The 16557-nt window shown below is 41.4% G+C and overlaps 1 protein-coding gene across 11 annotated transcripts in view; it reads right to left on the bottom strand.

Moving 5' to 3' along the window:
• Positions 1–16557, bottom strand: part of TBCD (tubulin folding cofactor D) — a 254321-nt gene that overhangs the window by 134359 nt on the left and 103405 nt on the right. For all 11 annotated transcript variants that reach the window (XM_075071755.1, XM_075071752.1, XM_032792732.2 and 8 more), the window contains one exon: positions 2461–2518. In XM_075071755.1, the coding sequence (XP_074927856.1) occupies positions 2461–2518 (58 nt within the window). The remainder of the gene's footprint in view (positions 1–2460; positions 2519–16557) is intronic.

Genomic DNA, 16557 nt, shown 5'->3' on the forward strand with positions numbered 1-16557 from the left:
ACAGACATACCATATGCAATGTTACCCTGCAGCTATGATTACAGCACAATCTGAACTGGGAAGGATCAGTATGATTAAATTACCAAAGCCTTTGATTCCTTCAAATGGTGTAATCTTCCATCCAGAAACTAGCCAAAAGCACAACACAGAAGGTGCATTTTACCATCAATAGACAGTAGCACTGCTTTCCACACCCACCTACAAAAACCACACCTAACCGAAGGACGGAGATAAACAGCACACAATAAAAATGTGCCAAAGCCTTATATAACACACTAACTTTTTAGTGATGAACCACATTAAAATCATGTTTTCAAGCTATCTGCTAGGTATACAAGGATAGTAATACCAAAACCACCAAATCATTGTATTTTAATTTGTATCCATTTGAAATACAAAAAGACAATCCACACTGAGCCTAATTAGTAAGTATTGTTCTAATCGGTATTAATTTTGGCACCTTAATTCATAGTAGAACTATCAGTTTTACTATTTAGACACAGAATCATAAAACTTAGAGCCAAAATAAAATCCCATTAGAGTACCGAGCAAATCATCTGCAAGGACAAGGTACATACCCTGGAAAAAAATTATTTAAACAGCTTCACTTTACCCAAGGCTTATGTGGACCAGTTCAGATGTAGAAATGGCACTGGGAATCAATCTACAATCAGTCAGTACAAAATGTTCTTTCAGAAAAGAATGCTGAGAATCACTTTGCTCTTGAAATTAGTTAATTAGTGGCATCAATGAATAAAGCATGTGTATGGAGCATTCATACAAAATTCTTTTTAGCGGTGCACTCAAGTTGAAAATCATGTTTTTATACATACGTTACAACTAATTCTTTGGATTATTAAAACAACGTTTTTAAAATTTAATTCATTTTTCACTATTTATACTACTAGTTTTTTCCCCCATATTTCTCAGTTTGAAAAATGAAATTTAACTACTGGTAATTAGTAATTAGTTTCTAGACAATTTCATTCTCAGTGCTTTTTCTTCATCTATGCCTGGAATATGCCTTTAGTTTCATACACAGACCTTACTGCAATAATTTGTGATCATTAGTCTAGTACAATGCACTCTATATGGGGTAACATGTTCTGACTATACAGAAGCTGAAACTAGGGCAGGGATCGTAGCTGCCACCCATTTGTTGAGACATACATTACGCAGGGATCATTTTATACCAGTACTCTATGCTCTGTTCTTGTTCCTATTAACTTCTAGGTGAAGTGCAAGGTTTTGGTTTTAACCTATAAAGCCACAAATGGTTTGGGAATCTGGTCACACAGACAATTGATTCCCTCTCCAAGTGGTAATACAGCAGCTTCTGTCAGCAGCTTGAGCTTTTAAGTAGAGGGGGACTGTAAGAAACAGAGATGCTATCAGAGCATTTTCTGTGAGGAATCTTTCTTGGCTTTGGAATACATTAGCCCCATTAAAAAACTAGATTTCTTAATTTTCTGGGTACGCTACAGAGCCCACTGTTCTTTTTGGACATTGGAAAGATGGTTCATGTGATAGGGACATGTGGGTTTATTGATGGATATTTTTATATCTTTTGTGTCACTTATATAAACTATTCACTAAATATGTTATAGGTTTTTAACTTTTCCATGAAATATTCTTTGTTCTAGTTGTTGTAAGGTTGAGACTCCTTCCTCAGGGCTAGAATCTTTATAAATAAAAAATCCAATCTAATCAAGTTACATATACATTACATCATACAGAATTACAATCCCAGGCATAACAAGCCTCTCCTCTCCTCCAAGTCTCCCCCACCCCGCTTGAATATAACAACTTCCCCTCCATACACTTCCTCCTCCTCGATAGTCAAACTTTCTTCCTATCTTCTTGCCACCACAGTGTCCTGCACAGAGTTTCTATAGGGCACACTTTGGTGTTCCTGGCCCTTCCTTCTTATCATAGCCTAGATACTTACATAGGTGACTAACTTAAATGTCCTAGCTCTACAGAAAGAGCTTCTTCTTTCCAAGTCAACCTCTTTCCTTCTACATAAATGAATTTTTTAAAAATTATTTACTGCAGTTCGAAAATGACAATGGACACACAATGAGAACAGAACGTCACACTAGATGCCACGCAGCATAGTTAAGATTCAGTAGAGTTTTATATATTAGCAGTGACCCTTATGTATTTACATAGTCACAGTATATTACTAAATAGCTCTTTCTGAGACATGACATATATTGCACTGTGGAAATGTGGTAACAACAGCTCAGATTTTAATTATGGACTCATTATATGAAATGTAAAGCCATGTTTTTAATATGCACTCAGACCATATTCTTTAGGGGTTTAACAAAGTACTTATTGTTCATGACATACAATATTTTGTTCAAATACTCTAGCTCTACATAATTAGCTTGTATTTCAAGCAAACTAGAAAGGAATTTTTAAAAAAGAAAGGCATAAACAAAACCAATAACTTACAGAGGCAGCTCTTCTGCAGTTAATATCACGGTCAAACACTGCAGCTATTACTAATGCACTGGGAAAAAAATACAGCATATAAGTAATAAAATATAAAAATTAACAATTTACAAACAGCATGCCAACATTTAACCTTCCATTTGAATACTCAGTATTCCCTGGAAAGAAGTTACAATTTCTTAATGCAAATCAGAGTTATAGTTTATGTATTCATAGAATTGTTTCCCACATTTTTGGAAATTAAGGAAATGTGCAAGCAGCAAGCCCAGATAAAGCACAGTTCACATTACTTTATAGTGAGTTGGCAAAAGAGAGTATTGACACAATCCACAATATGGACACATTATTAAACAGGTCTTGCAAACTTTTGTTGTTATTTGTAGAACAGAGACATTCATAAAAGAATATCTGATAAGTAGAAAACCTTAAAGGCAACAGCATATCTAGTCAACTGGCAGTACAGAGTTGCTTCTCTCTGCATACTGACAGCCAGAAGACTAGAGCATTAAAGATACACTTTAGACACATGACAGCATGTAATCTCTGGAGTTTCATGAGGCTTCATTAACAGTGTCTTGAGATTCTCAGATGAATGGAAGTTACACATGGACAGGACTATATTATAAAGAGCGAACTTCCTTACCCCTTTTGATACACTGAATAATAACAAATGCACAAGTGATTTTTAGTTTAATTCTGTGCAGCATAGGATATAATATTTCACAGTTCAAAAATAATCAAGTTATCTTCCCACCCTGGCTAACAGACAGCAGGAATTAAGGGGAACACAAATTGAAAAAGACAGAAACTGGCCTCCACAGGCAATTCGGATTAATTCAAATAGATACAATCTATCTGAATCCACTGGGCAGCTTAAGGATGATGGACCAGCAACCAACAAGAACTGTAACATTGTTAATATTATCCCATTGCTTTTTCAATACCAAACTTTTCAGTATTTTAATGTATAACCTTCACATTACATTAACATGTCTTTAAATATATATATGCTGAAAATGTTAATCATACATGAAAATAAAACTAAATTAGGATTTCAAGACATTTTTAAAAGACTAACTTAAAATCAATTAAAATCAAAGCTCTGCTTGTCATTGGTGTCAGTTCAATAGCATCTCATAGTCTGTTCTAGAACAAAGAATCAGATACCATTCTCAGTGTAGTATCTCTACTGAGACATGGTGATAGGCAAGATGACAAGTCTGGAACATAAAATAATTACTCTCTGCTCTACTATGCTATGTTTTAGATTATAGAGCTCAGCAATTGGTGATTAATCCCCATCTTTCAGTAATGATTTGACAGAATACAATGTTGCAATGTCTCAAGTTACTAAGATGACTTTTTTAAACAAAATATGGTTCAATCAGGGGTGGCTCTACGCATTTTGCCGCCCCAAGCACGGTAGGCAGGCTGCCTTCGGGAGGTCCGCTGAAGCCGCGGGACCAGCGGACCCTCCGCAGGCAAGGCGCCGAAGGCAGCCTGCCTGCCACCCTCACGGCGCTGGCAGCGCGTCCCCTGCGGTTTGCTGTCCCAAGCATGTGCTTGGCATGCTGGGGCCTGGAGCCACCCCTGGGTCCAATACACTTATTAGTATATCATTTAGCAGTATCAAACACTGAAAACTGAACCACAATTGACAAAAATACAACAACTTTTGATACATTATCCGTGTGTATGTTCACCTACTCCCTTAATATGCAACAGATCTCCCACTCAATGCAAATGAATAAAGTCACGTTGTATCAAAATATTTGATGAATAGTCTATGAATATATACCTTTCTGTACCTTTAAAACAAAAGTAAATCTATGTATTAAGCTGTCAATGGCAAACACTTAAAATTATGCCCTGATTCTCTGATAAGTTTTCGGTTTTTTAACTTAGCAGGACATTAGGCTTGCGCCCAAGTACCTAACTTATCTAGGGATGGAATCAACATAGCACCTTTTAAAACAAATATTAAAAAGTAATAGATTACAAACTACCCTACAGGTCAACACAGCAAATCAAATGTATTATGTAAAATATATGTAAAACAAACCAAAGTAATGACAACCATACAAGACATTGCAATAACATACACTCACCTTGAAGCTTAGAAGGAGTTACAGAACCACAAGATGACGTAAAAATTTGTTACAAAAAGCATGAGTAAACCATGCTCCCTAAAGATTAATTGCAATGCAAAATTTTAATATCTGAAAAAAGAGTTACCTTCTCCATAACTGGTGTTCTTCGAGATGTGTTGGTCATGTCCATTCCATATTAGGTGCATATGTGCTCGCCACATCCACTGGTGCTGCAAGTATTTCCCGCAGCAGTATCCGTAGGGGTCTGGCTCTGGCGCCCTCTGATGTGGCACCTGCATGGTGCGGTATGAGGGGCACCACCAGCTCCTCCCACCCTAGTTTCTTCTTGCTAGAAACTCCGACAGTGGGGAAGAATGGCAGCTTATGGAATGGACATGAGCAACACATCTCATAGAACACCAATTACGGAAAAGGTAACTATCTTTTCTTCTTCGAGTGCTTGCTCATGTCCATTCCATATTAGGTAACTCCCAAGCAGTACCCCTGGAGATGGGTAGAAGTTCACTGACTTATAGATCATAACACAGTGTCATCTCTGGCCTGCTGAGTGATGATGTAGTGCACCATGAATGTGAGAACTGAAGACCATGTCACAGTTGTGCAAATGTCCTGGGTAAGGACATGTGCCAAGAAGGCCACAGAGGATGCCTGAGCTCTGGTTGAGCTTTGACCCTCATAATCGGCAGCAGAGGGACCCGTGCAAGCTCGTAACAGGTCCGGATGCAGGAGCTGATCCAGCTGGAAATCCTCTGGGACTAGGGTTTTTGACTTCTCAAGGGCTAACTTTAAAGAATTAAGGAAATTAGTTAGGGAAGTGGATTGGACTGAAGAACTTGTGGATCTAAATGCGGAGGAGGCCTGGAACTACTTTAAATCGCAACTGCAGAAACTATCAGAAGCCTGCATCCCAAGAAAGGGGGAAAAAAACATAGGCAGGAGTTGTAGACCAAGCTGGATGAGCAAGCATCTCAGAGAGGTATTAGAAAAGCAGAAAGCCTACAAGGAGTGAGAAGGTGGGATTAGCAAGGAAAGCTACCTTAGTGAGGTCAGAACATGTAGGGATTAAAGTGAGGAAGGCTAAAAGCATTGTAGAGTTGGACCTTGCAAAGGGAATTAAAACCAATAGTAAAAGGTTCTATAGCCATATAAATAAGAAGAAAATAAAGAAAGAAGAAGTGGGTACCGCTAAACACTGAGGATGGAATGGAGGTTAAGGATAACTAGGCATGGCCAATATCTAATACAAGTACTTTGCCTCAGTCTTTAATAAAGGCTAATGAGGAGCTTAGGGATGATGGAAGGATGACAAACAGGAATGAGGTATGGAGGTGGATATTACCACATCTGAGGTAGAAGCCAAACTTCAACAGCTTAATGGACAAAATCGGAGGGCCCAGACAATCTTCATCCAAGAATATTAAAGGAACTGGCACATGAAAGTGCAAGCCCCATTAGCAAGAGAATTTAATGAATCATGTAAACTCAGGGGTTGTACTGTACGACTGGAGAATTGCTAACATATTCCTATCTTCAGAGAAGGGAAAAAAGTGATCCGAGTAACTATAGGCTGTTAGTTGACATCTGTAGTATGTAAGGTCTTGGAAAAAATTTTGAAGGAGAAAGTAGTTAAGGACATTGAGGTCAATGGTAATTGGGACAAAATACAACATGGTTTTACTAAAGGTAAGATCGTGCCAAACCAACCTGATCTCCTTCTTCGAGAAGGTGACAGATTATTTAGACAAAGGAAATGCAGTAGAATCTAATTTACCTCGATTTCAGTAAGGCATTTGACACGGTTCCACATGGGGAATTATTTAGTTAAATTGCGAAAAGATGGGGATCAATGATATGAAAACTTGTAAGGTGGATAAGGAACTGGTTAAAGGGGGACTCCAACGGGGAGACTCAACTGGTCGTACTGAAGGGTAACTGTCAGGCTGGAAGGAGGTTACTAGTGGAGTTCCTCAAGGATTAGTTTTGGAACCAGAGTACCATCTTATTTAACCTTTTTATTACTGATCTTGGCACAAAGAAGCGGGAATGTGCTAATAAAGTCTTGCGGATGACACAAAGCTGGGGAGGTATTGCTAACACAGAGAAGGACCTGGATATCATACAGGAAGATCTGGATGACCTTGCAAACTGGAGTAATAGTAATAGAATGAAATTTTAATAGTGAAAAGTGCAAGGTCATGCACTTAGGGATTAATATGTAAAGAATTTTAGATATACATACTTGGGGGGACACATTCAGTTGGAAGCAACAGAGGAGGAGAAGGACCTTGGGAGTATTGGTTGATCACAGGATGACTATGAGCCACCAATGCGATATGGCCGGTTGTGAAAAAGCAAATGCGGTTTTAGGATGCATCAGGCGTATTTCCAGCAAAGATAAGGAGGTGTTTAGTACCGTTATATAAGGCACTGGTGAGACCTCATCTGGAATATGTGTGCAGTTCTGGTCTCCCATGTTTAAGAAGGACGAATTCAAACTGGAACAGGTTCAGAGATGGGCTACTAGGATGATCCGAGGAATGGAAAAACCTGCCTTATGAAAGGAGACTCAAAGAGCTTGGCTTGTTTAGCCTAGCCAAAAGAAGGCTGCAGGGAGATATGCTTACTCTTTATAATATATCAGGGGGATTAAAATTAGGGAGGGAGAGGAATTATTTAAGCTTAGTACCAATGTAGACAAGAACAAATGGGTAAAACTGGACATTTAGGAAGTTAGACTTGAAATTAGACGAAAGGTTTCTAACCATTAGAGGAGTGAAGTTCTGGAACAGCCTTCCAAGGGGAGTAGTGGGGGCAAAAGACATATCTGGCTTTAAGACTAAGCTTGATAAGTTTATGGAAGGGATGGTATGATAGGATAGTTTAATTTTGGCAACTGATCTTGGATTATCAGCAGATAAGTCTGCTCACTGGTCTGTAATGAGATGTTGGATGGGATGGGATCTGAGTTACTGCAGAGAATTCCTTCCCGAGTGCTGGCTGGTGAGTCTTGCCCACATGCTCAGGGTTTAGCTGATCGCCATATTTGGGGTCGGGAAGGAATCTTCCTCTGGGGCAGACTGGCAGGGGCCCTGGAGGTTTTTCGCCTTCCTCTGCAGCATGGGGCATGGGTCACTTGCTGGTCGATTCTCTGCAGTTTGAGGTCTTCAAAACACAATTTGAAGACTTCAGTAACTCGGACATAGGTTAGGGGTTTGTTATAGAAGTGGATGGGTAGGGTTCTGCGGCCTGCTCTGTGCAGGAGGTCAGACTAGATGATCATATTGGTCCCTTCTGACCTATGTGTCTATGACACCAGAAGGCCCTTCATCCTGTTCACTGTCACGATGAAGAGCTGGGTCAACCTGTGGAAGGACTTGGCACGCTCTAGGTAAAACTCCAGAGCATGTCTGATGTCCAGGGCATGTAGCTTCCTTTCCTCACTAGTGGTGTGTGGCTTAGGACAAAACACCAAAGGAGGAAGATGTCTTGATTAACATGGAGGAAGACACCACCTTCGGCAGAAAGGCCAGATGGGGTCGCAGTTGAACTTTGTCCTTGTAGAACACCATATATGGAAGCTCTAATGTCAGGGTTTTAAGCTTAGACACTCCTCTCATGGATGTTATGGACACAAGGAAAGCGATCTTCCATGACAGGTGGGAGAGGGACCAGAAGCCCACAGGCTCAAAGGGTGGGTCTATGAGCCTAGAAAGAACCAAGTTCTCACTGTGGGACAGGGGCTCAGGCTGGTGGGAAGAGTCCCAAAGCCTCTCAGGAAGAAGACCGACATGTCGTGTGAGAGCACCATCTGACCTTGAATCGGTGGGTAGAAACCAGAGAGAGCTGCAAGATGCACCCTGATGGAAGACTGGGCCAGCCCCTGGTTCTTAAGAAGGAGCAGATAATCTAAGATAGATTGTAAGGAGGAGCGTGTTGTGGGAAATGTTACACTCAGACGCCCTGTGGGAGAACCTCGTCCACTTGGCCAGGTAGGTTGCTCTAGTGGAAGGCTTCCTCCTCTCCAAGAAGATTTGCTGGACCTCGTTAGAGCAGGCCCGCTCTTTCAAGTTCAACCATGCAGCAACCACGTCGTGAGGTGGAGGGAAGCGAGGCAGGTGTATAAGAGACACCCATGATCCTGCAAGAGCAGATCTAGTCAGTCAGGAAGAGGTCAGGGAGCAGTCACCATCAGGTACATCAGCATGCCGAACCAATGTTGGTGCGGCCGTGCCGGGGCGAGCCTGATGACTTGAGCTTTGTCTCTCTTGATCTTTGACAGGACTCTGCTGAGCGGGAAAACATGTATCAGGTCCCCAGACTATGACAGGAGGAAGGCGTCAGAGAGGGAGTCCTTGCCAAGACCCTGCAGGGAACAGAAGCAATAGCAATTCCTGTTTTGTCTGGTGGCAAACAGGTCCACTTGGGGAGTTCCGCACCTCTGGAAGAGCATTCAGGCTACCTCCGGATGGAGTGACCATTTGTGGTGAGAGAAAAAGGATTTGCTAGCGTGTTCCTAACACCATGGAAGTGACTGGCCTCCAGGTGGATTCCATGCTCGATGCAGAAATCCCACATTTGCAGAGCCTCTTGACGGAAAGCCAATGAGCGTGCTCCTCCTTGCCTGTTGATGTAGAACATCAAGGCAATATTGTCTGTCAACACTCTCACCACCTCGCCCTCCAGGTGTGGCAGAAAGACCCTGCAGGCCAAATGTACCCCTCTGAGCTCTCTGACATCTCTGTGCAACAGCATCTCCTCGGGAGACCACTTGCCCTGGGTCTGAAGGTCGCCGAGATGCACTGCCCAGCCTAGGTCCAAAACATTCAGTATCAGCTAGATGGCGTGACAAGGGCTGTCAAATGGAACTCTTTCCAGGACTGCCCTGGGGTCGGTCCACCACTGCAGTGAGGTAAGAATCATTGGTGAGATGGTAACAAGCTTTTCCAGCGGCAAAGAGTCCTGTGGCACCTTACAGACTAACAGACGTATTGGACGATGAGCTTTCATGGGTGAATACCCATTTTGTTGGATGCATGTGATCTCTGGACTAGGAACAGACAATCACCGGCCACTGTTGTAAGGGCCACATCCGGAGCCTGTCATGGCAGACAACATATGTACATGCTGCCATGTGTCTCAGCAGGTGCAGACAAACCCTGGCCATGGTTGGGGGAACGCGGAGACTCCCACAATGAGGTCCACCAATGCTTGGAACCTTTCCTGTGGAACAAACTGCTCTGGTGCAGATGAACTCGAGCACCGCTCTGATGAACTCCAGCCTCTGCACAGGAACTAACGTCCACTTTTTGTCACTTACCAGCCAAAGGATCAGCACGTGGCCTGCAACACCGTGACATCCCTTTGGACTTGGGACCTGGATCGACCTTTGACCAGCCAGCTGTCGATATATGAGTAGATCTGGATACCCCGATGCCTGAGGTAAGCTGCTATTACCGATATGCACTTGGTAAACACCCCCAGTGATGTCACTAGGCCAAAAAGGGAAGACTGCAAACTGGTGGTGATCCTATCCCACCTGTGTCCTTGGAAGATCACTATATGAGAGTATATGTCCTTCAAGCCAAGGGCGGCATACCAGTGTCCCAGATCCAGGGAGAGAATGATGGAGGCCAGGGAGACCATGCAGAACTTTAACTTCTTCAGATATTTGTTGATATCCTGTAGGTCCAGGATAGGCCATAGACTGCCCTTAGCCATTGAGATCAAGAAATACCAGGAATAGAACCCCTTGTTCCTGTACTCATGAAGAACCTCTTCCACCGCCCCCAGCTGCAGCAACCCTTCTACCTCCTGTGCGAGGAGACTCTCGCGAGATGGGTCCCTGACAAGGGACAGGGACGTGGGTTAGGGTGGAGGGTAGACAAACTGGAGGGTATAACCCTGCACCACTATACTGAGGACCCAGTGGTCCAAAGTTATGGTGGTCCATGCTGGGAGAAAAAAAACAGTTGGAGAAAGGCAGGAAAGATAGATCCGGGGTATAGTCTAGTAGGTTGCCTCAAGCGCACCATCAAAACACCCACTTGCTCCCCTGCTTATTGTGGGTTGAGCCCGACTGGAAGGAGGTAGGTGGCACAGGCGGAGTTTGAAGCCCCTGCTCTTTTGGGGGCAGCTCCTGATGGGGTTGGCTCCCTTGGCCCTGAGCAGGCTACGGTTTGATCCACTTACAGGATGGACCAGGAATGTACAGTCCTAGAGTTTTCTCGGTAATGTGGGAGTCCTTGAGCCCATGCATCTTACTGTCCATCTGTTCTGCAAACAGGGCCTGGTCATCGAAGGGAAGGTCCTGCATTGACTGCTGTGCCTCTGTTGACGGGCCAGCAAGGAGCAGCCAGGATGCCCACCGCATCGAGATGGCTGAGGCCATGGTGTGAGCTGCGGAATCCACCACGTCTGAAGCTGTCTGGAGGACCACCCTGGCCACAATAGTGCCCTCCTTCCTTCTTGGGACCTTCAGGAAGTGAAACCTCAAACTTGGCCATGGCCTGCCAAATGCTATAATCGTAGCGGCCGAGGAGAGCTTGGTGGTTGGTCACTCTCAGTTGAAAGCTAGAAGACTAATACATTTTTCGCTCAAACAGATCAGGCAGGTTTGCCCTTGGATAGGGGTACCACCAGTGTGGGCAGCACCAATAGCGTCAGGATCTCCTGCATTGTCTGCAGGGCCTCTGATGTCGATGGGACACCTAAATGATGGAGGCCCTCGTTACTGTCCGGGGTGGCAGGCAGCCTACAGGATGGGCTGAACTGCTCAACTTGAGCTGGGGTCCGACTCCTTGACGGAGGCTCGAGCTGCCTGGCACAGGTCTTGGTTCTCCTCCAGCCCTGTACTCTCCCTTATGGGAAGTGGAGGATCATCCCCTCATGGGTCTCTTCAGCTTCTTGGTTGGAGACAGGGAGGGGGATCGGTGCCACCATGAAGATGGCGCCAGCAGGGCGCTCCACACCGACGCTGCGGTGCTCAGGGCTGAGTTGGATCTCTGCTCCGGTGACGGGATCAGCACAAACTCCATCAGGAGTGCCCTGCAATGGATGTGTCTCTCCTTTTTTGTTTGGTGTTTGAAGGATTTACAGATGCGACACTTGTCGCTTATGTGTCCTTCGCCTAGACACCTCAAACAACTAGCATGCAGGTCGCTGATGGGCACAGGCCGCTTACAACGATTGCAGGGCTTAAAGCCTGGGGACCGGGGCATGCTCCATCCAGGTCCAACTAAACTAGAACTCACACTAAGGGAACTATTAACTGTCAACTATTTTACAATTATTTTACAGAAAACATTTGGAAGAAACACTGAACAAAACGCTATGCTCGCTGAAGCAGCAGACATTCCAGTACCATCACTGGTGGCAAGAAGGAAATGAGGGTGGAGGAGCCAGCGGCACCCTTACAGTGCAGTATGTGCGCACTACTCCAAGGGCACCAAAGCCAGTCCCCTACATATACCACTGAGGGAAAAACTTCTGGCACTGGTGCATGTGGTGAGCACACACACATAATATGGAATGGACATGAGCAAGCACTCGAAGAAGAGTATTTACAATGGCACTAAAACAAAAGAGGAATCATTATGCACAATGCATCGTGATTTTGTACAGTTCAGTACCCATTCACATTAACAGAAGCTGGTGTTTAAACATGCCATATAAAGAGAGGTGTAAGTATATCCCAGAAGATCTAGTCTATATCTCTAGAAATCTACCTCCAGCATTCAACTAACTGCTTTGGCAAGTAATAGCCATTTCAGCAGAATCATTTTAGCAGAAAATTATTCCTTTTGGACTCTGAAATTCTTCATTACATTATTTCATGACTCTAGGCAAAACAGGAAATAAATATTAGTTGAAAGGTAAATTCACAATAGCTTTGCTTCAGCATAAAGCTATTAATTACACGATGCCATCAAATCAATCTGTATTTAGAGTACTAATCATTATCTGCAAAAATATACAGAGTAGTTCATCTTTTTTTCTAAGAGGATATAACTCTTACTGCACTGAAGACAGCTAAAGAAATATATTAAATACTTTCCTAATATTACTTCTCCATGTGCGCAAAACTGCTGTCACCACAAGGATTTATGTGATTATGAACTAGGAGGGGTGATGATCTGTGTAATGATGAGTGGGACTACAATATACTCTCTATTAAAATGTAGTCTACACTACAAAACAATGTGAAAGTCCCTGGAATAGATAAATAACATTTCCCCATTTGTGGGACAAAGAAGGGAACTTGAGGGATGTGTGTTTTTTGGTGCCAGCAACCCTTTAAACATAAAAAGTGAGTATACACAATATTAGGAAAATATTATGCTGGTAAACAAAGAGAACCAGATTTCTGTTTCAAGTTTCCAAAGGGTTAAATATGAACCATCCTAAGGTGAAAACATTAATTGTAAATTATGAAACATTTTGACAGTGTCCTTTTGTGACATGAACTATCCATGCCAGACAGTTCAGCATTACGTATACTGTCCTTAACTCAACTGTGGGAGAGTTTTGCTAAAACAACAGTTACAGACTAAGTATCAGTTTAAGCTTTTAGTTATCTACCCTATCCTCAGTTTCTCTTGCAACAATGGTGAGATTAAGATGCAAAAAGCAGCTTCAGTTAAAAATACGACATTTTATTCTCTCCCAACGACTTCATAATTAATATGCTGATCTTACAAGGTTAGAATCAAACATTACAAGTTTTCAGCTACCAGCTTGAGAGCAAGTCCTGTTCTTTCTGCTTTGTAATTAAAAGAGACAATGTAAACTTGAAATCTAATCAATGCCAAAAATTGAATGCAAAATAGTTTCAGGTTACTAAACCTAACAGAGGCTCTGTAGCCAATTTTTGTAGTTTTACCAAATCACATTTTTTACACATTTTTCCTCTCTATTACTGTATGAAAGACCCACACAAAAGGGGAAATTGATCTACTGAACACACAAGAGAAACCATGAAGCAGACTATATACTATTTTACATGCTTAGAAGTGAATAACTCTGAGCAACAGTACAACTGAGTTTATTGCCCCTTCTTAACGGTTACATTCACAAATCAAGCCTTTTCTCTATGATCATAGCTGTGTGTTAATCCTTTTACTAAGAACATTTAAAACTCATCAAGCTGTGTTAACGAATTGTTCAGATTCATTTCATATTTTAAATACGTACATGCAGATACTCTGCTGTGATATGCAATACAACTAGCAAAGAGAACAATCTTTCTAAGATGAAGCATGTTTAAGGTGTCTTCACCTGGTTGCTTTCATTGTAGGAGTTTATGTGATACAAACAATGTAAAGGAGCAGCTCATGTAAAACAAAGTGGGATTTTTTATTTTTATTTTTTTAAGGTAGGTAAAGAAACTTGTCTTGACTTGTTTGGGACTTACCGCACCGGATTTCTAACAGGTAGAGCAAACAATGGCTCACTCATTTGAGTCTCCAGGAGACACCTTTTGTAGTTCCAAGTATATTTAACTTTTTGTTACAATACTGTACTCTCTTTAGCTTAACTTAATTTAACTATTAAAGAACTGTGTTGGAGTCTTTAATGATACTTTAGTCCCAAGCAGTTGTGGCAGTATACTAGAAATCATAATTTAGCAGTGTCTAACTTTTAAAAGACACCTCAATATTAAAAAGTAAAGAGATTTGTATCACTTCTTAAATAAAAATTTCAAGAGGCCATAGCAATGCCAGATATAGTATGTGAAAACTGTGTGTATTTCAGTAAATAAATCTTTTGAAAGAATACTATTAGTAGAGATCATAGTAATGGGGCTTGAACACAACACACTGTAAATGAATAAAAAAGAAAAAAGATGACAGCATTTGAATTCAAGATTAACTTTTAGTAAACAGCTTTACACTATAGAAAAGCAAGACCAATCATCAAACAGTGCAAATTCTATCCAACAACTCTCTTCTGAAGACAGTATTCAATCAACAAATCGATTTTTGTACATGGAAATTATTCTTTGTTTCATCCGGGCACAAGATGTAGCTCAGAGCAATGCTTCAAATTTCCTGATTCTACATGACAATCTTGCCCTGGAGCAAGCTACTTCAGTTTATCAGATAGCCACACCCTCTTTTTCTTCTTACCACAAACACCACACTACCGCAGGGAAGACTAAACTTCTTACACTCCTATACTGCACGCATTATTTGTATAGTACAGTGCTATGCTGAATAGGGGAGGGAGGAGAAAGGGGAGAGAGTAGTCAGTCATCACAAGTTAACAAAAGAGGTACAAATGCTAAGAACAATTCATTTATTGATCACTTGTGCCATTTTATTTAGGGACATGAAAAGGCATTCCAACTGCTCAATGTAATAATTCTAGAAGGTTATAACTGAAGCACAATTTAGAAGTTACTCAAAAAATTCTATACAAAATAGTAGAAGTGCATTTCCCTGCTCTCTTTCTGCATAGTGGCTTTAGACAAACTGGCAGAACATCTCTACTTCATAGTGCACAGCTGCTTCTTAGTCTAGAATGTATTTCTTTGGATTTTTTCTGGGAGGGAATGAGAACACAATTATCGTCACATGCCTCACAGTTCTTAAACTGCACATTATTTACACTCTTCTAGTACAGAAGAAACATTCACTAGTTTTAAGTTAAATAGTAGGAGGAAGGTTTAAATCAAGCATTATTAACAAATGGTGAATTACCTAAAAAATACTCCCACTATGATACTTTTGGTACATGCACATATTCCAGAAGGTAAGGCAGTCCTGCAATGAATTCAGCAGTTACTTAATTTTTAAATTATCCATGCTCCCAACAATTTTCTTTTTGTATTGCATGTGGGCTTGTAGTTTGGATAGTGCAGGGAAGGGTTAGAACTACCTTTAGAAACCAGTTAAACCGGACTTAAAAAAAAATAAACACTCCAAAGAGCATTTGCGTTGGTTCAGATACCAAAATAAGGACAGAAATAAAAATAGTCAAGATAAGTATCCAGAAAAAAGTACTATAATTCTGAGGCAAAGACTTTGTTCATCTGCAGTTTTGATTCATTAAGAATAGTACTGAGCTCAGAGTAGGAGTAAGTAGTCTAGGTCTTACTGGCACCTTAACAAGTTTGTCACATCAGTATGCTGAGCAACACTTGTTAATAACACAGCACTTAGGCCCACAAGAAGGCTAAGGCAAGTCACCATTTTGTGAATCAAAGGATTTCTCCTGTATAGCAGAATACTTCATTATAAAGGAAGATTATTTTATATTTTTGTTTAAAATAACATTAACACTTGTGAAAGATGATAAACCTAAATCCCCTATTTAACTACAGACCAGGTTCAGCACAGGAAGTGACTGAGCAAGCTGCCCTACCAGTGTAGAGTAGCTTAATTAAAAAGTTTTCCCTTTTTGCCAACTGGTAAGATGTTATGAGTTCTATCAATGCTCTTCATTAGAAGTAAAGAGAATGCTTGTTCAAACTAGTAACGCTTTAGGTACTAGTGAAGGGTTAAAAAACCAAAAAAAAAAAAACCAAACACACCCTTTTGGTCTGTAATCTCAATACCACAACCTGAACTGGAAATGGGGCAAAAATGCAGTTCAGTTCACATGCTGCTTCTCTCCCGAGACTACAAAATTGATGTAGACATGAAATGGATCATCACTTAATTTGCACATCCAGTCAACAACCATAAGACAGTACCAACTTCTGGTTATTACCAACCTTTCAATGCACTTACTCTATAACCACCGCCTTGTCCTTCAAGGCTGATATCTACCTATGTTGCTACACTCCTCCCAGTACAGTAGTATGTGAGCACCTGCATCCAGTTAAGTACTTTTAAAGAACCATGAAGGACAATTCTTTCAACCTTTGTTACCCAGACAGACAGTATATGTGATACAGGGCTCATATCTTTGAATCTTTGAAAAGATTCAAGTACGGCATTTTAAAGGGAGTGCTTTTTTTAAATTAAAAAAAAAAAAAAAAAAGTTA

Source organism: Chelonoidis abingdonii, chromosome 13, assembly GCF_003597395.2.
Source record: "Chelonoidis abingdonii isolate Lonesome George chromosome 13, CheloAbing_2.0, whole genome shotgun sequence".
Classification (NCBI taxonomy): Eukaryota; Metazoa; Chordata; order Testudines; family Testudinidae; genus Chelonoidis; species Chelonoidis abingdonii.